This window comes from Scyliorhinus torazame, chromosome 6 (genome assembly GCF_047496885.1).
Source record: "Scyliorhinus torazame isolate Kashiwa2021f chromosome 6, sScyTor2.1, whole genome shotgun sequence".
Taxonomy (NCBI): domain Eukaryota; kingdom Metazoa; phylum Chordata; class Chondrichthyes; order Carcharhiniformes; family Scyliorhinidae; genus Scyliorhinus; species Scyliorhinus torazame.
Genome location: NC_092712.1, coordinates 15,347,957 through 15,367,167, shown reverse-complemented (window position 1 = coordinate 15,367,167; position 19,211 = coordinate 15,347,957). Strand labels below are relative to the sequence as shown.

The following is a 19,211-nucleotide window of genomic DNA, read 5'->3' as shown; positions in this document are numbered from 1 at the left end:
ACACATAAGTTTAGTGAATAGGCAAGGGTCTAGCATATGGAGTATAATGTGGACAAATGTGAAGTTGTCCATTTTGGCAGGAAGAATAAAGAAACTTATCTAAATGGTGAGAGTTTGCAGAGCTCTTGAGGGACACCGGGATCTAGGTGCATGAATCACAAAAGGCGAGTATACAGGGACAGCAAATAATTAGGAAAGCTAACGGAATGTGATTGTTTATTATGAGGGGAATTGATTACAAGAGTAGGGAGATTATGATTCAGTTATACAGGACATTGGTGAGACCACATCTGGGATATTGTGTACAGTATTGGTCTCCATATTTAAGGAAAGATGTAAATGTGTTGGAAGCCGTTCAGAGAATGTTTACCAGACAAATACCAGGATTGGGCAGGTTGTCTTATGAGGAAAGGTTGGAACGGTTGCATTTGTTTCCACAGGAGTTTAGAAGAGTGAGAGGCAACTTGATCAAAACATTTCAGATCCTGAGGGGTATTGAGTGGATGGATGTGCAGAGGATGTTTGCCAAAAATAAGAGGTCATGCATATAAAGTGGAGATGAGAAATTTGGCTTGAGGGTCGCAAGTCTCTGAAACTCTTTTCCTCAAAAGGCAGAAGAACCAGGATCTTTGACTATTTTAAGGCAGATCGGGCTAGATTTTTAAATAATGAGGATGAAAGGTTATCTGGAAGGAAGGTTATTGATGAAGTAGCTGAAGATGGTTGGGCCTAGGACACTACCCTGACAAACTCCTGCAGTGCTGTTCTGGAGTTGAGATGATTGACCTCCAAACGCCGCAACCATCTTCCTTTGTGCCGGGTATGACTCCAACTAGCGGAGTTTTCCCCCTGATTCCCATTGACTCCAGTTTAGCTAGGGCTCCTTGATGCCATACTCAGTCAAATGCTGCCTTGATGTCAAGGGCAGTCAATCTCACTTCACCTTTGGCATTCAGCTCTTTTGTCCATGTTTGAACCAAGGCTGTAATGAGGTCAGGAGCTGAGAGACCCTGCTGAAACCCAAACTGAGCGTCAGTGAGCAGGTTATTGCTGAGTAAGTGCCGCTTGATAGCGCTGTTGATGACTCCTTCCATCACATTGCTGATGATGGAGAGTAGACTGATATGGCTGGGTTGGATTTATCCTGTTTCTTGACACACCTGGGCAATTTTCCACATTGCCAGGTAGATGCCATGTTGTAGCTGTACTGGAACAGCTTGGCTAGGGATGTGGCAAGTTCTTAAGCACAAATCTTCAGTACTATTGCCGGGATATTGTCAGGGCCCATAGCCGTTGCAGTATTTGGTGCATTCAGCTGTTTCTTGATATCACGTGAATCGTATTAGCTGAAGACTGACATCTGTGATGCTGGGGACCTCCGGAGGAGACCGAGATAGATCATCCACCCGGCACTTAAGATTGTTGTAACACCTGTCGAGTCAAGATGCTCTGCCAAGCATGGAGCCTTGGTGAATTGCTGCAGTGCATCTGCTCTCACTGTGCGTTGGTGGAGGGAGTGGATAATAATAATTGCTTATTGTCACAAGTAGGCTTCAATGAAGTTACTGTGAAAAGCCCCTAGTCGCCACATTCCGGTGTCTGTTCGGGGAGGCTGGTACGGGAATTGAACCTGCGCTGCTGCCTTGCTCTGCATTACAAGCCAGCTATTTAGCCCAGTGTGCTAAACCAGCCCCTGGATAGCGAATCAAGCGGGCTGCTTTGTCCTGGATGGTGTTGATCGTGTATGTTGTGTTGCGACACCCTGGGCTACTGCGCGGTCAATTCTAGTCCCACAGGCTCCGGAGTCCCAACACAAGTGAATTAACCAATAAAAATTCCCAAAATATTTTGCCCTTGGCTGTCCAATATTTACAGTCACCAGGTTTGTAAGTTGAAACACAATTACTGTTTATTTATAAGTGAGAAAAATATGAAATATGCAGTAATTTCAGCTGCATAACAAGCAAGCTAACCTACTACCCTCCCCTTAACTGTCCTACCCTCTACCCACACACATACAAGACAGACAAACACAGAGGAGTGGAAAGGGGTAAAATAATAAGGATTAGGATAAGAGTCCTTCCTTTCAACAATGAGTTATTTGCACCAGGCTGTCCTCCCAGAGCTCTGATAGATCAAAGCCCCTGGTTTACAGTGGGTGATGGTCTTCTTGCAGAAACCTGTACTCAGTACTCACAGGCAGGAGGATTTCTTCAGGAGAGGCACTTTAATAAACTGGGCCTTCAACTCAAAGGTCCACCTTGATGCCTTTTCCTCTCTTAAGACTCTTTGTATCGCATCAAACCCAGCTTCCAGCCTGCGTTTAATCTCAATCCTTCGCAGTTTCAATAAAATTACATCCAGCCTTACTGGGGAGAGAGAAGATTTCCTACACTGGATTTTAAGAGAGATTTCATCACATCAGAGAGAGAAAATCAGAGCCGCTCCTTCCAGCTTCAGAATCAAAAACGAAACTAAAAAGCCCAAGCTTTATGACTCTGAGAAACAGTCCAGGGAAATCAGAACCATTCGCCACTAATTATCAGCAAAGCTCAGCAATTTTGATCCAGTTCATTGGCCGCCAGCCAAGCCAGTCAAACTGAATCATCACTGACCTCTCCAGCTTGAATTAAAGGCAAAGGCTGCATTAAAGTCTCAGGTCCATTAATCGTCCATGGATCAAAATTGTAATAAAAAAGTACTTGATCAGAGAGTATATGGGAGGAGAGGCAGTGACAGGATTAAAGCAGTGCTGATTGCATTGTTGTTGTGTTTTCTCAGTTTGAGCTGTGTGACTGTCAACAGGAAGGAAGCAATGGACAGAGTCAGGGCCCCAGGCCCAGCTCTCAACAACAGGTAAGTAGCACCAACTTGCCTGGTGTAGCCAGAATTCCAATACCACCATGTTTCAGGCTTAGTGTAGAAAGTAATGCAAGCCTGTCTCAGCCTGCCTCCTGATGATGCCAACAGACCCCACGATCGTCTGATTAGCCCCTCTCCTTACAGTATGATAGGTAATCTGCATGCTCCTGTTACCTTTGCTACATAAAAACGTACGTAGAAAATAAGAGCAGGAGGAGGCCATTCGGCCCTTCGATTCTGCTCCACCATTCATTATGATCATCAAGTTCAATACCCTGATCCTGCCTTCCCCCCCCAATGTCCCTTCATCCCTTTAGCCCCGAGAGCTATCTATATCTAATTCTTTCTTGAAATTGCACAACATTTTGGCCTCAACTAATTGATTAATTTTGCAGAGGGCAGCATGGTGGCGCAGTGGGTAAGTCCTGCTGCCTCACGGCGCCGAGGTCCCAGGTTCAATCCCGGCTCTGGGTCACAGTCCATGTGGAGTTTGCACATTCTCCCCGTGTTTGCGTGGGTTTCGCCCCCACAACCCAAAGATGTGCAGGGTAGGTGGATTGACCACGCTAAATTGTCCCTTAATTGGAAAAAAATAATTGGGTACTCTAAATTTATATATAAAAAAAAATTATGCAAAGTAACAATAACAGTCCATAATGGACATACATTTCTCAAGTCCATTTCATGGTCTTTGGATTTCCCAAAGTGCTTTACAGCTATTACCCACTTTGAAAATGTAGTCGCTGTTGTCCTGCGTTTTTCCTATATTATAACAAACGGCAATGACACACGCCATCTGTTTTTGTGATGTTCTTTGAGAGATGGATATTGACCAGGACCCTAGGAAAAACTTGCTTAAAATAAAATAATTGCCAGTCAATCTTACTGAGAAGTGGTTTCAAGCCTCATCTGACATATGGCACCTCCTATACTGGGGAGGCACAGTGGGTAGCACCGCTGCTCACAGCGCCAGGGACTCGGCTGCAATTCTAGCCTTGGGTGACTGTTTGTCTGGAGTTTGCACGTTCTCTCCATGTCTGTGCGAGTTTCATCCTGTGCTCCGGTTTCCTCCCACAGTCCAGAGTTATGCAGGTTAGATGGATTCCGGGATGTGGCGGCCCTCCCCAGGACGCGGCGGCCCCCGTGGGCCCCGCCCCCGGATGCGGCGGTGCTCACCTGGTCACCTATTAAAGATGTACAGGTTGTATGGGATCGCTCACGGTTGCATAGTCTACTTGGTGTTAAGGCTGGCATGTGTCATGGACAGGAGTGAGTTTCTGGAGGTCCATGGTTTTTCAGACACTAGTCCGACAAGCAGTTCATATCTTGGGGCTGGGCGGAAACTAGCAAGCTGTCTGAGTACAAATGGTGAACTTAACTTTTTATAGAGGTTCCGGTTGCGGCTATGCCTAGGTAGGTCGCACGGTCGGCAGCTCCCGCCGATAACGGACTTTTAGGCCCATTTACGGAGCTCCAGCGGCACTTTGGCGGCGATTCCCGGTGTGGGAAGGAAACAGTGAGGGTCCCCCAGTGCTGTATGGAGTGGGCCAGGAGTGGGGCGATCAAAAAAGCGGCTTTAGAGAAGAGAGGAGAACGGGCACGAAAAAACAAGATGGCGGCTGGCGGGGATCAGGCAGCGTGGGCCCAGTGGTCACGGGAGCAGCAGGAGTTTTTGAGAAGCTGCTTGGCGGAGTTAAAGGCGGAGATGTTGGCCCCTATGAAGGCGTCGATTGAGAGGTTGGTGGAGATCCAGAAGATGCAGGGGACGGCGATAAAGGAGGTGCAGCAGAAGGCCTCTGAAAACGAGGATGAGATTTTGGGCCTGGCGGTTAGAGTGGAGGCGCACGAGGCGCTGCACAAAAAATGGCAGGAGAAGCTGGAAGATCTGGTGAATAGGTCAAGGAGGCAGAACTTGCGGATTCTGGGTCTCCCTGAAGGCGTGGAGGGGTCGGATTCTGGGGCGCATGTGACCACTATGCTGGGTACGCTGATGGGCGCGGGGGCTTTCCCGCGGCCCCTGGAGCTGGATGGGGCGCACAGAGTCCTGGCAAGGAGGCCGGGGGCGAACGAGCCGCCGAGAGCTATGGTGGTAAGATTCCACCGCTTCACCGACGAGGAGTGTGTCCTGCGATGGTTGAAGAAGGAGCGGAGCAGCAAGTGGGAGAACACCGAGATCCGTATCTATCAGGACTGGAGTGCAGAGCTGGCCAAGAAGCGGGCAGGATTCAAACGGGCCAAGGCGGTCCTCCACAGCAAAGGGGTGACGTTCGGGCTGTTACAACCGGCGAGGCTGTGGGTTACATGTCAGGACCGGCACCACTATTTCGATACGCCGGACGAGGCGTGGACTTTTTATCAAGAATGAGAAGCTGGACTCGAGCTAATGGACTGTAGTAAGTTGTGGGGGTTGCTGGTGTGGGTTGGGGGGGGGCGGTGTTATGTTGGGGTTTTCCCCGTGTTCTCTTGTGTTTTTGTTGCCTCCCTTTGCCCTGGGCCTTTGAGGCTTTGGGCGAGGTCGCAGTTGGGAAGAGCTGCGGCCAGACAGAGAGAGCGGTTTATCCGCTCAATGGTGGGGGCAGTACCCTAAGCTAGGGGGTTTGAGAGTATTGTGCCTTTTTTCTTTTTCTTTTTTCTCTGTGTACACTGGGTGTAGAGGGGGGGGGGACTCTCTCTACCTCACTTAGGTGTTTCGGGAGGGGGGGGGGGCGGTTGTAGACTCGTAAGGGGAGCCATCAGCGGGATTGGAGGTGGAGGCGGGAGCGGCCGGGGTCAGCATGAGTCAGCTGACTTGCGGGAGTGCAATGGGGGGGTAAGCGGATGCTTGACTGTGGGGGGGTGGTTGAGGGGGTGGGGGCTGGGTATCTGCTTTGCTGACTGAAGGAGAATCGATTTTAAAAGGGGTGAGTCGGGACGGGGAGCCTCCGCCTGGGGGACTGGAGTGTGCGGGAGGCGCGGGCACGTGGCTGGCCTAAAAAAGGAGATGGCTAGTCGACAGGGGGGGGGGGGGGGGGTTTATTAGCCCCCCAACCAGACTGATCACGTGGAACGTGAGAGGACTGAATGGGCCGGTCAAGAGGGCCCGTGTGTTTTCGCACTTAAGGAGGCTAAAGGCAGACGTAGCCATGCTACAAGAAACGCATCTGAAGATCACGGATCAAACCAGGCTGAGGAAGGGATGGGTGGGGCAGGTTTTCCACTCGGGGCTGGATGCGAAGACCAGGGTGGTCACAATTTTGGTGAGCAAGCGGGTGGCATTTGAGGCGGCGGGTATTGTGGCGGATAAAGGGGTAGATATATTATGGTGAGTGGCAAGTTGCATGGGGCCCGGGTGGTGCTAGTGAATGTGTATGCTCCGAACTGGGACGATGCAGGGTTCATGAAGCGGATGTTGAGTAGGATTCTGGATTTGGAGTCGAGCAGTTTGGGGGGGGGGGGGACTTCAATACGGCCCTGGACCCGGCACTGGACCGGTCTAGGTCGAGACCGGGTAAGAGACCGGCAGCGGCCAAGGTCCTGAGGGGGTTCATGGACCAGATGGGGGGAGTGGACCCGTGGAGATTTGCCAAGCCAAGGGCAAAGGAGTTTTCTTTCTTCTCCCATGTGCCCAAGGTGTACTTGCGGATTGATTTTTTCATGGTAAGTAGGGCGCTAATCCCGAGAATGGAGGGGGTGGAGTATTCGGCCATTGCGAGGGAGAGGTTGGTGGGGGAGGTACTTGGGGGGGACAGGAAATATGCGGATTCTCCCGAGGAGGGGTTGTTAAAGGAGCGCCGGAGTCTGCAGGCGGAGTTTGACCTGCTTACCACGGGGAAGGCTGAGGCTCAGTTGAGGAAGGTACAAGGAGCGGTGTATGAATATGGGGAGAAGGTAAGCAGGATGCTGGTGCATCAACTGCAGGAGAGAGAGGCGGCCAGGGAGATTGGGGGAATTATGGATGGGGGGGTGGGGGGGGGGAACACGGTGCTGAGCTCGGCAAGGATCAACGAGGTCTTCAAGGACTATGATGGCAAATTGTATAAGTCAAACCCCCGGAGGGCGGGAGGGGATGAAGCAATTCCTGGACCAACTGAGGTTCCCTAAGCTGGAGGAGAGATGGGTAGAGGGATTGGGGGCTCTGATTGAGATGGAGGAATTGGTTAAGGGGTTGGAGGGTTTGCAGTCGGGCAAGGACCCGGGACCGGATGGGTATCCCGTAGAATTTTACAGGAAATTCTCAGAGCTGTTGGGTCCGCTATTGTTGAGAACTTTTAACGAGGCTAAGGAAAAGGGAACCCTTCCCCCGACGATGCCGTAGACTCTGGTCTCGCTTATCCTTAAGCGAGATGAGGACCTGTTGCAATGTGGCTCCTATAGGCCGATTTCGCTCCTTAATATGGATGCCAGACTGTTGGCCAAGACCTTGGCCACTAGTATTGAGGACTGTGTCCCGGGAGTGATCAATGAGGATCAGACGGAGTATGTGAAGGGCAGGCAGTTGAACACAAATGTGCGGAGGCTCCTGAATGTGATCATGATGCCCTCGGAAGGGGGGGGATGCAGAAGTGGTGGCGGCAATGGACATGGAGAAAGCCTTTGATCGGTTGGAGTGGGAGTACCTGTGGGAAGTGTTAGGCAGATTTGGGTTTGAGTTGGAATTTATAGGGTGGGTTAAATTGTTGTTTCAGGCCCCGGTAGCGAGTGTGTCGACGAACCGGCTGCGGTCAGAGTCCTTTAGGTTACATCGAGGAACGAGGCAGGGGTGCCCCCTGTCCCACCTGCTGTTTGCCCTGGCAATCGAGCTGCTGGTTCAGGGTATAAGCTGAATGTAGGGAAAAGCGAGCTTTTTGTGATACATGCGAGGGGCCAGGAAAAGTGACTGGGAGAGCTACCGCTTAAGATGGTGGAGAGTACCTTTCCCTACTTGGGCATTCAGGTGGGTAAGAGTTGGGATGCCCTGCACAAGCTCAATTTAGCGCGGCTGGTGGATCAGATGGAGGAGGACTTTAAGAGGTGGGACATGCTGCCGCTTTCCCTGGCGGACAGGGTGCAGGCCTGGATAGATTTTATTTGTAAAGGGCAGATACCCCACTTTGTTTTGCTAATCTGTTAAGTTGTTTTCTTAATTATTACTATGCTTTTTGTTGTTTTCTTTTTGTAGTGGTTTGTAAAGATTATTGAAAAATTTTGAATAAAAACAAATTTAAAAAAGACAACACTTTTTTTAGAGAGGATGCTGAAAGGTGAGACCTAAAGAGTGGGGTTCCCAGGAAGCTTAGTCAGTATTTATTACTTACTCTCAAGATGTGGGCATTGCTATTTACCCAATTATTTTTTTCCACTTAAGGGGCAATTTTGCTTGGGCAATCCACCTACCTGCACATCTTTCGGTTGTGGGGTGTGACCCACGCAGAGAAGGGAGAATGTGCAAACTCCACATGGGCAGTGACCCAGGGCCGGGATTGAACCTGGGTCCCCGGCGCCATGAGGCAGCAGTGAAAAATGCCGCCTTTGCTGGCAAAGGTGCATTTATTGCCCATCCCTAGTTACCTCTCAGCATTTGAGTCACCCACGTTAGAATCGCATGTTCACCCATATTGGGTAAGGAGATCAGGGTTCTTTCGCATCAGTGAACTAGTTGGGCTCCTATATCCATTGACAGGAGTCATGAATATAAGACCGTCATTATAAATCCACTCAAGAATTCAGGAGAAATGTCTTTTGCCCAGAGAGTGATGAGAAGATGGAATTAATCTAATGGGCTCATTGTAGGAATTTGTTTGTGAGAATTGGATATATTGAGTAACCAATGATCTGAACTCCTTTTGATATGTATATTAAGAGTAACTTGTTTTCTTATTTGTTGCAGACCACGATCGTTCCCGTCCCCTGCCCAATATACCCGACTCCCCGGGAATTATTCCCATTCTTGGAAACGTTTCCTGGGTTCCTGCAGGGAGTACCTTGGCCTGTGGCTGAAGCTGGTATCAGACACACCCTGACACTGTGCAGTTCTATGCCAATGGTTGTTCCAGGCACTCCCCACTCAACTTGTGGCGGACCCCAATCGGCCGCACCTCGAATGTTATTGTTTCCATGTCGCCAACCTGCCCCTGAAACGATGAGATCAACAAGCCAGGCAGCAGGCCGTGAGACACCGTCGCTAGCGACCAGAGCATCCCATAGTTTTGAGGTGTCACCAGTGATGGCAGGAGAGACCTCCCGGCCGCCTGCTTCTGCTGCAGGTCGTTTTCCCATCGCTGAGGAGCCTGAGGGTTCCTGGATAGCGGAGTGCAGACCCTTTTTCCCGCTGATGAACTCGGGGAGGTTTAGTCTTCCCACCTCTCCGGGTTCTGCTGGACATTCTAACAGACAACTGCTTGAAGGTCGCACTCAGGGATGTGCATCTGCGGAAGAAGCTTCTTTAAGTTCTGAGCAACCTCCTCCCTTGAATGAAAGGCACGGCTCCAGGATGTATCACCGACCATTAGGAGGTGAAGAGCAGACACTGGCACCTCCCAGTCTAGCTGGAGGGAGAGCAGAAACTGCCAGCTCGGCCACAACTGACCACGTTCCGATGTCTTCGCCCTGCTTTCACCAGAACTTGGGGCGTAGAGGTAGCTTGAGTGAGGGTGAAGACCGCTCTGTATCACATTCTGACTCACCGGTGCTGATGGGCGAAATTGGTCTCTTCAAAGGGACCTCAACCGGTGGCTGGTCCACGTCAGCCCATTCGAGTGCTGTGCAAGACTGCGCTGGAATAGGGACCCAGGTTGGCAGTGTCCATGAGGAGAACTTGGACAGCAACCAGCCCTCTCAAAGGAGCGAAAAGGGCAGATCTCCCAGCGATGGGGAGCACAGGCTGGAGGACGCGGTGGGTATGGAATGGGCACCTTCCACGGTAAATGACACAGCAGCTGACCCTGCAGTGCTAGGTGTGACAAAGGCAGATGTGCACCTGGTGCCCCAGCTGGACATTAATGCCGTTGGACACAACATGGATGATGAGCGAGTGGTGACTGAGTCCACGGTGCAAGATGGCACGGTTTTAGAGGAGGTATCAGCTGCTTTTGGTGTGAGCACTGTGGGCATCACCTCAAAAAGCCCCAGGTCTACTGTCAGTGACCCTTGTAGAGACTCTGCTTCTGTTGCTCAAGGATTGGAGAGCCAGTGCCACCTACTGAATGGAGACTGTCATCTTGGACAGGGCAAGGCAGCTGAGCCGATGAGGGAGTCAGACTCTCTCCATCCCGTTTCTGAACAGTGGCCGGATTGCTCTTCACAGTCTGAAAGTAAGGAGAACATACAGGCTGTGGGGAATGAGATTGGCTTAGCGGAGCCACCTGTACAGACAGAGACACCACTTGTTGCCCAAGGGGGGGTTTGTTCTTTGAATGAAGAAGACATCAAAGGTAACTCTGCATCTGAAGAGGATTCAAAATGCCAGACTGGAAAGATTTTGAACAAACCTGTTGATAAACTAAGGGATGGTGGCCGGAACAAAGATATTCCAGAGTGTGACTTGTTAATTCAAGATACACTTAACAACACCACAGCAGTGTGTGTGGGCAACAAAGAGAATGTGGGTTCACGTGAGGAGCCCATGAGATTTTTGGGTTCTGACTGTACCAAACCGGATTGGGGTGAAGAGGCTACAATGGCTGTAGAGCCGACCACTTCTAGTGAGGAGTTGACGGATGATGCCCATCGTGATGAAGGTGTGAACTGTGGCCACAATCAGACTGAGGGGGAAGCAGGGGAACTGGGGTCAGTCTATGAGAGAGAGGTTGAAACTGAGGTGCATCGTCAAGCTGAACCGATCTTACCTGCAGCTCTGGAATGGCCAAGCCCTGGAACAAAATCTGATCTCTTGAACAACCGCGAATCGCAAGCACTTTCTCCTCCATGTTTGCCGATCGGAGGAGCATCACTTGTCAATGCAGGCTCGACAACTCAATGTCTGAATTCAAATGGGAATAAGCTTGCCTTTGATAAATTGCACCTTCTGAATACATTGGGCTTGAAAGCAGAAACTCCAAACACTTCACCTGGATCAACAGCGAGTGGGATTAGGGGGCAGACGGGAAAAGGAGGAAATTTGATTGACCCTGAAACATCCAGCGCTGTTGGCGAGACAGCGGTCACACGTGAGGAGGACGTCTCAGATATAGGAGGACTCTCTGTGAATATAAAATTGGCAGAGGATGGAGTGACCTTCACAGAGGAATGGTCAGGAGTGGCTTCCAACCCTGCTATGGCTGAATGCCTCGTGCCAGGCAATTCTCTGCCAAAAGTTGACCATTTCTCTCATGTTACAGAGACCAAAGATGGGTCCCCATTGACCATGAAAGCAGCCGCGAACATGCACAGCATTCCAATCGCTACGTGTCCAACCTCAGACCACTCCTTGCCAGCAACAGATAATGATACCTTGACATATTCCAACCTAGGGACGTTATGCTGCTCTCCTGTTGTGGAACCTAGGATCTCAGATGCGCCCAGGATGCAGGGTGAAGTTAGTACACCTGGCCAACACAGTGAAGGAGGGCAGTCATGCACAGTGCTTGGAGAGGTGGCAGGAGCCTCTGGGGGATGTGTCATGCAGGGGAATACTCCAAGAAACTCCTCCGAACCAGGGGACATCACTGTGTTAATGGAGGGTGTGGAAACCCAAAGCGAACTTGACTCGACTGATCAAAGAGAGTTGGAAACAAATGACAAAACTCGAGGATTGCGCCCAGGCAATGATATCAAAAGTAAACCAGACCCTCCGGCATGTACACCATTCCCAAGCAATCCCTTTGGATCTGTGGGTATAAATGTTGAGGTAGTGGGAAGGCTCTGTGTCACCGCACTCGCTGTAAATAATGCAACAGTGAAAAAAGCGTGTCTCCATGCCGCTGCTTCTAATATGGAACGGTCTGTGATCGGGAATGTTAGAGGTGATTCCATGGATGTTGAAGTTCCCATTGTGATGGATGAAGTTATGGATGTTGACCCAGTGTCAGAGCGTGCAGGCAGGAGTGTGATTGAAGCATCTGATTTATCCAATGTTAGTCCAGTACCCACTCCGCTGGAGCTACTGAATGACCACAGCGTTGTTTCTGAAACCTGTAGAGGTGAAGGAAGTGTGGATGAGACCCCATCGGCAGAGGTGTGTGCTGTGACGATCACCCTCGGTGACACCGCGGGGGAGGAGGTGGAAGGATTTGAGTCATTGACACGAGCCGGCGATCCAGTTGCCGATTGTGCACAATTGGAAGTTAAGGACACCCTGGCAGCACACTGGCATGATGGAGCTCGAGTTCCTCCTTGTATCCGGGCAAGAGATGCCCACTGGCGGGTGTCTCTGACCACAGTGACACCTGGGGACGATGGCAATCTTGACCCCCTCATGCAGGCTGAAAGCCTGATCTGCACAGCAGAGGAAGAGTCCTATCACCGAAGCCGCTGTGAGGTCCCAGCCACAGGTGAGCCTCCCCACAGGGTCCGAATTCCGATCAGCCCGCCAAGTAACTCGGAGAGTGAAGCGAGTTTGCAGGGTGCGGTAGGGGTGCCACGTTCGGAGAGTCCACCCGATGCCACTTCAGTTACCTCTGATCGGGATGTTGTAGATCCACACCGAGCAGAGAGGCCTCGCGAACAAGGTGCGACAGACGGCCCTCAGACAATGTCTGAAGCTGGGCTAGATCAGCCAAGTCTAGTCTGTGTAGAAGGGAAGGGAGACCTGCTCCCTAAATGCCGAACAAACCACGTACCATCCGAAGCTAGTGAATTGTTGGGTGAGCCCTGTGATCATTTCACTCCTGTCAATAAAACCAAGGCAAATATGAATCTTGTGCGTGAGGAATTTGAGAAATTTCCTCCAGGAGTGGAATATGGAGCTGCTAGGGCAGGAGTGATCTCACAGATGAAGAACAGGACATTTGATACAGCAGATAAATTGGCGAAGACCCAACGTTGCTCTCAGAGTGTGCCAGATACTGAGAACTGCAATTTCTCTGCTGTGCCAATGGCTGCCTCTGGCCAGAGCGAGGTGGCAGAGGCTGGTGAAAGCACAGAATCGGCATCTGGAACCTTCCCGCCTTCCTGCGTGACTGCAGGTGCTGTCCAACACCACGACGGCGGTGTTCCTGCGGCTCTGAGGCACCTGGAGAGAATCCACGCTTGTGAAAATGTCACAGAGGTCAAAGATGATTCTGCTGGCTCCAAGAAAGCAGCTGATGTCTGTCCCACTGAATTTGCTGGAGAACATTCTGGAAAGAAAGTTCATCCTTCTACTGCCGGTCTTGGAGATGGAGATTCTTCTCCGGAGAACCACCTTCTTTGGGATGAGGCTTCTGCTGCCCTGGCACAAACTGAACAGAGACTGACGATGAATGACTCGATCCATGATTCTGAATTTGAGTCGGCCTCTGTGCAGAGCAATAAATTGATCCTCTCCAATTCAGACCCGGGGCTCCAGACTCAGGAAGCTTGTCCATTCGTGGGCAGCGTGTTTGAGAGAGAGTTGGGGTTGAGCAGCGGAAACGAGCAAGGGTGCTTAGGCGCGACAGATACCAACCAGTTAGAGCAGAGCATGGCTGACAACAACGAGGCAGAGGTGACGGAGGTGAGATTGAATGAAACCCACGGTGATAAGAGTTCCAAATTCCTGTTGGACTGCCCAAGGAAGGTGGATACTGCAGATGCAGAAGAGGGGGAACTGGCCAAGAGCATTCCCTATGATTCCCAAGGGGATTTAGTCCGACGGCAGCTCTCCGTTGAAGAGCGAGGTAAAGAAGAAAATGTTTGTGGAAAATTCATGGTGCGACAAGATGCTGCAAAGAATGGAATCCTACAAAGTTGCAGCCTGTTGCGGAGCGACGAATCAGCAGAGGAATTGAACTCCGTGACTGGCTCTGAATTATCTGTGCGACTAGGGTCATCTCTTGGGGCGGAGCAGGATCAAGATGAAGAGTCGATGGAGAGTGATGGCATGTTTGGCAGTGATGGACAGTGTTGGTCAATGGAAGGCAGTGAGATGACTGCCCGGGATGATGCCGAGGGCTTTGAAGATGAGATATCGAGCGACAAAGGCTCAATGCAAACTGAACTACGTCCTGTATGTACACTGGTTCCTGACGGCCCAGAGGAGAGGGCTGTTTGCATCACAGTTTCCACCAGCCCACAGCCTATGTCTTTCTCTGCAGTTAAGTCCTCCAGGCAAGCTAATAGTGAGGTAGGAAGGGCCAGTCAGACACCACTTGATGCTGGAGGGAAGTTAGTTCCTGTATCCTCTGAAAAGGGGGAGGGTCTTGCAGATGAAAGGCAGGAAGAGATGAAGAAATCTCAAGTCCCAGAGGAATGTCCAGGATGGTCAGAACGCCGAGTTGGAGGTTCCCCGGCTGGTGAGTGGGCAGGGTCTCCTATGGCATCACAGAACCCTGATACAATGCAGCAGACTCTCCAATGGGGCCTGGCAATGGCCAGTTCAAAGTGTGAATTGACCAGGACTTTGGAAACAGAGCGAAGGGAGAAGCTGCTGGGCGAGGAACGGGCAAAAGGACTTATTTCGGTAACTGGGTTACCTGAGAGACTGGATTCATCTGATGGAGTGGGATTGGAGGCAAGTGAAGGGCCCCGTGAACATGACACGTTGCCTGGCGTCGCACCGTGTGAACTAATGGGAAGCAATGAGCTGACTGAGCAAACTGATGAAGAGGAGGAGGAGAGCGAACTAGAGGAGGAGCAGAGCGCGCAGGAGGAGTTGGAGGAGAGCGAGCAGGAGGAGAAATTGGAGGAGGGGCAGGTGCAGAGCGAGTTGGATGAGGAGGAGAGCGAGCAAGAGAAGGGTTTGGAGGAGGAGAGAAAGCAGGAGGAACTGGAGGAGGAGGAGAGCGAGCAGGAGGAGGAGTTGGAGGAGGAGAGCGAGCAGGAGGAGGAACTGGAGGAGGAGCAGAGCGAGGAGGAGGAGGAAGATTGCTCCGTTCCAAGTGAGGTGGACTTCAGTCATGTTGCCTTGGCAGTTCGGAATGTAGATGACCCATTAACACCATCAGGAATAGTGACGCCTAATGTAAACCTGTGTGAAGGTGAGAGGGTCTCACAGGGGACCTACTCTTTAACAGACTTCTCTAAAGAGCTGTCTGTCTCGGGTGACAGATCACCAGAGTTAGAAGATCAACATCTGGAGGAAAATCAACGCGGAAATCCAACTCCCAATCAGCTCGAGCAGCAAATCGACTTCTCCAGGGAAGCTGAGGGAGAGCCTGCAGGTTTTGTCGAGCAGCTCCCTGCGGATCAGCGAGGGAACACAAAATCTACGTCAGTGACTCTGGACGAGAAGGGTGAACTGAGTTGGAATGAGACTGCGACGACGCAGCCGGAATGCACCAAGCACGCCTCCAAGTGGAGAGATTTGAAAACTGACCCACAGCAGGAACCTGAAGTACCAAAGCAAAATCTAAACGCGGGAGCTGAACAGGAAACCGGGAATGAGGTGACCAGTGATTGTGGACAGTCCCAGCAGGAGGAGACCCTCGCTCAGCGTAGCCCCGTCAACAGAAAACACCGAGCTCTGCTGTCAGAGTCATTGGACTTGATAACGATTGCTGAGATTCGTCAGGAAAGGCGCACTAATCCCGAGCCTGAACGTGCAGACACTAGATGGCAAGACATGAACTTGGATGTGATGGGAATGGGCCAAGCTGTTATGAAGCGCAGAGGTTTGTCTGAGAAAGAAAGTGCAGGTCTCAGTAATACCGAGGCCGAGGTTGAAGTTGGCTCTATGATTGTCTCGTCAAGCCCCGAGTACCTGAACCTGCAACTTTCAGAGTCTGAATCCGAGAGAGAGGATATCACGAGCCAGAGATTAAATGGCCAAAGGCACCTTGATTCTCAAGAGTTGAAGAGATCTCGCACAGAGGAGATGCTGAGTTCCAATTCTGCTGGCGCAAGTCCCAGTAAAAGAGTGTGCACGTCCCAACAAACTGGAAGAGAGGGGTTTATATCAGCAGAGAAGCTGAATTTGAGCCTGTTGTCCCTCTCCAAAGAGCTGAGACGGCATCGAGCCTGGCATATTGGCAGACTGGCCCAACAATTCTTTACAGAACGCAGAGCCTCTTTGGAGCGTCGATGTTACAGCAAAGTGAGAGCGTTCAACAGACGCGCTGAGGTAGCGCGAATAGTTAGAGAGTTCTTCAAAACTCCTGTGGCTCGGCCAGTGAAAGAAGCCATTAATACGTTGCACCAGAATGTGGAGAGTGAAAGGCTGACTGTTGTTAATCCATGTTACACCTCCGAGATTCCAGGATGTAGGGAGGAGCCAAGGGATAACGAGGAGTTACTGTGCCAGGAGGTGCAACATCGAGGTTCTGTTGGCTGTGGCCTTGACTATAGATGTGCTGCTGATGGCACTGCTGCTAGCCGTGCCACAGAACCTTCCCCTTCAGTCCCTCATTCACTCAATACAGAGGTGAACTTGCTTGTTGGAGAGATGGATGACTTGGAAACATCTCCTCTACAGGATGCTGGCAAATGTGCTGGAGAAATGGAGACCGTCCAAGAAAATAGTTGGGGTAATGTCTTGCATATTAATTCTCCAGACTCTAAGAAGAGTCATTCAGACAAACGCATCCAAGGAAACCTTGGCCGGATGCAAAAGACCATCAACGATGGGTTTCCTTCTCCCTTGCTCGCAAAGGGTGCAGGGATATGTTTGGAGTGGAGTGATGCCCCCAGGGAAAGCCAAACAGGACCTTGGTCCCTTCCCCAACGTTATTCCAGTGCTGATTCCCACGAGGGGTTGGAGAGCAGTGGGAGCGATTTGTACGACAGCCAGGAAGTGAAGGAAGTACCTGGTGGTGGTGTTGGGATGGAGGAGGATGCTGATGATGTGAGTGGGCATTTACTCCAGGAGCTATCGAAAACGTCTGGATCCCTGATGTCCTTTAGCTCTGTCCGTGTAGTGTGTGATGGAGAGGCAGGGAAAGATTCAGAATGTTCTGCCCCCCCAGCTGACGGATCCACTGATTTTGCCATTGGTGGTGTGACAGGGATTTGCTGTGATCACAGACCCAGCACAGATGTGTCACCTCCTTCACCTGCTCTGTGCACAGATCCTTCAACTTCTGACCCTGGCCATCTTGGCGGAATGAAGCATTTCAGTGTGGCAGAACCATCGTATCCTGTCCACGATAATCGGGGCCGTAGTCACGATGTGGTTGAATATTTCCGTGTAACAGAACCATCATCTCCTGTCCATGATAATCTTGGCAGTAGTCACGATGTGGTTAATGATTGTGGTGTAACAGAACCACCGCCTCCTGACCACGATAATCTGGGTCGGAGCTATGGTGTGGGAGAGCCACTTCTGAATGTTAACTGTGTTGGCTCAGATGTATCTACTCTGGGATCCTCCCATAATGTGCAGAGTCTCCGGTCGCAAATTGGGAGTTCTGTTGCACTGGATCTTGTTTCCGGTGGCTTCACCGAGTCCTTGCCCAAATTCAGAGGCGACTGCGATGGGAAACGAGGGAGAGAATGTTCGACCGACAGGTCAGCCCCGTCCGATTGGAGAGACTCCAGCCTAGTGGCAGTGTTACATGGCTGTGAACCTGATGTGCAGCATGCAGACAGCGACTGGCCACAGGATACGCCCAGGAGGAGGCATCAGACTGGCCGGTCCATTGAATCGCTCTGCACCGATTTCTCGCCCAGCCGGTCACCTGGGTTTGAAGCTGAGCGACTCGGGTTGGTGGCACCTCCGAACGTCGGCACGAGGGATCCGATCCGGAGTCAGAGTTCACCAGTGTGGAAGGGGGAGTCAACCACAGAAGGAGAAATCGCCGTCCGGGAAACTGGAACTGAACCAGAGGTCAAACCAAAAGTAGAATTGTTGGAAGATTCTGTAAGTCAGAGACCGGGCGACAGTATCGAGAGACTGTGGACTGGTTCCCCAAAATCTGATGAAGAGGACACCGGAAAGGACGGAATAATAACACCTGTAGCAAGCAGCCAAACCAGCTCAGGTAAGGGCTCCCATTTAGAAAAACAATCTGGGCAAGAGATAGCCGAGGCGTGACTTTAATAACACGTTAGATAAAGATGCAACAAAAGGAGAACTGGTGGACAATTAACAGAATCCCTATATTTACGGGGGAAAGAACTCATCCAGGGAGTTATAGTGCAGCCAGCTTAACATCAGAGGAGGAAAAATAATCCAATCCCCCTCTAAATACAAGAAACAAAGAACAATAACAAGAATTATCTCAAAAAGTCAGCAATGATTTCAAAAGGGAAAGTCTTGCTTGACCAATTTGACTGAATATTTTGAGGAGGGAACAGAGAATAGACTATGGCAATGCAGCAGATGGAATTTGCCTGGATTGTCAAAAGACCTTCGAGAAGGTGACCTATAATAGACAAGTGAGTAATGTTAGAGAATGTGGAGCCAGGGACAAGTGGCAGAATGGATTGCTAGCTGGCTTCAAGACAGAAAGCAGACAGTGGAAATAAAGGGTAGCTATTCAGAGTGGCGGAGGGCGAGTGCTGTTCACAATTTACAATAGGACGTTGGAATCAAAAGCACAATTTCTAAACTTGCAAATGACATTAAATTGAGGGGGGTTGATAATCAATACTGAGGAGCACTGCAACAACATACAGGAGGACATTAGTAACATTTACTAATAATTGGAAATTAAGTTCAATCCAGATATGAGTTTAGTACATTTTGGCAGGAAGAATAAGGTGATTGCATTATTTGGAAGGTGTGAGCCTCAGTGGGGTCGAGGAACCAAGGGATCTCTGAGTGCAAGTGCACCATTTACTAAAAGTTATGCCACAAGTCAGCAAGGCCATTAAACAAATTGTGCGCTAGGTTTTATTTTGAGAGGATTAAAAAGTAGGGAAGTTATACTGAACCTGCCTCACATCGTGGTTAGATCGCAGCCAAGGGTCTGGACGGTGTTGGGGGCCTGGGTGCAGTTCTATTTGGCAAATTATAAAAAGATTCTCGATATGGAAAGCTCGGAGGAGCCTTGAGTGGAACATAAACACCGGCAAGGACTGGCTGTGCTGAATGTCCTGGTCCTGTGCTGCATATCCTGTGTAACCCAATGAATGGGAGATTCAGAAAGCTCATTAATGGCCATGATCCAGGGTGTAGAGCATGGTGGACAAGGGGTGGGAGATGAGTCACTGATTGAGAGCTCGATTGGCTTTCAGAAAGGCTTCGCAAGCTGGGTGGAGAGGAGTGTCCAGGTGCCACCCTGGGATCCAGAGTATCCGTTTGGGGATTAGACATAACATTCCCCAAGTTCCCATACTGCCACTCTTGGCGGGTCGGTGCTGCCGAAGCGGGTGCTGTGCTGGTGGAGGGTCAGTACTGG

General features: G+C 50.6%; 1 protein-coding gene across 1 annotated transcript in view; it reads left to right on the top strand.

Moving 5' to 3' along the window:
* Positions 1-19,211, top strand: part of LOC140424682 (uncharacterized) — a 184,037-nt gene that overhangs the window by 17,216 nt on the left and 147,610 nt on the right. Inside the window, exons 5-6 of the mRNA XM_072507950.1 lie at positions 2,782-2,856; positions 8,708-17,849. Of these exons, the coding sequence (XP_072364051.1) occupies positions 2,782-2,856; positions 8,708-17,849 (9,217 nt within the window). The remainder of the gene's footprint in view (positions 1-2,781; positions 2,857-8,707; positions 17,850-19,211) is intronic.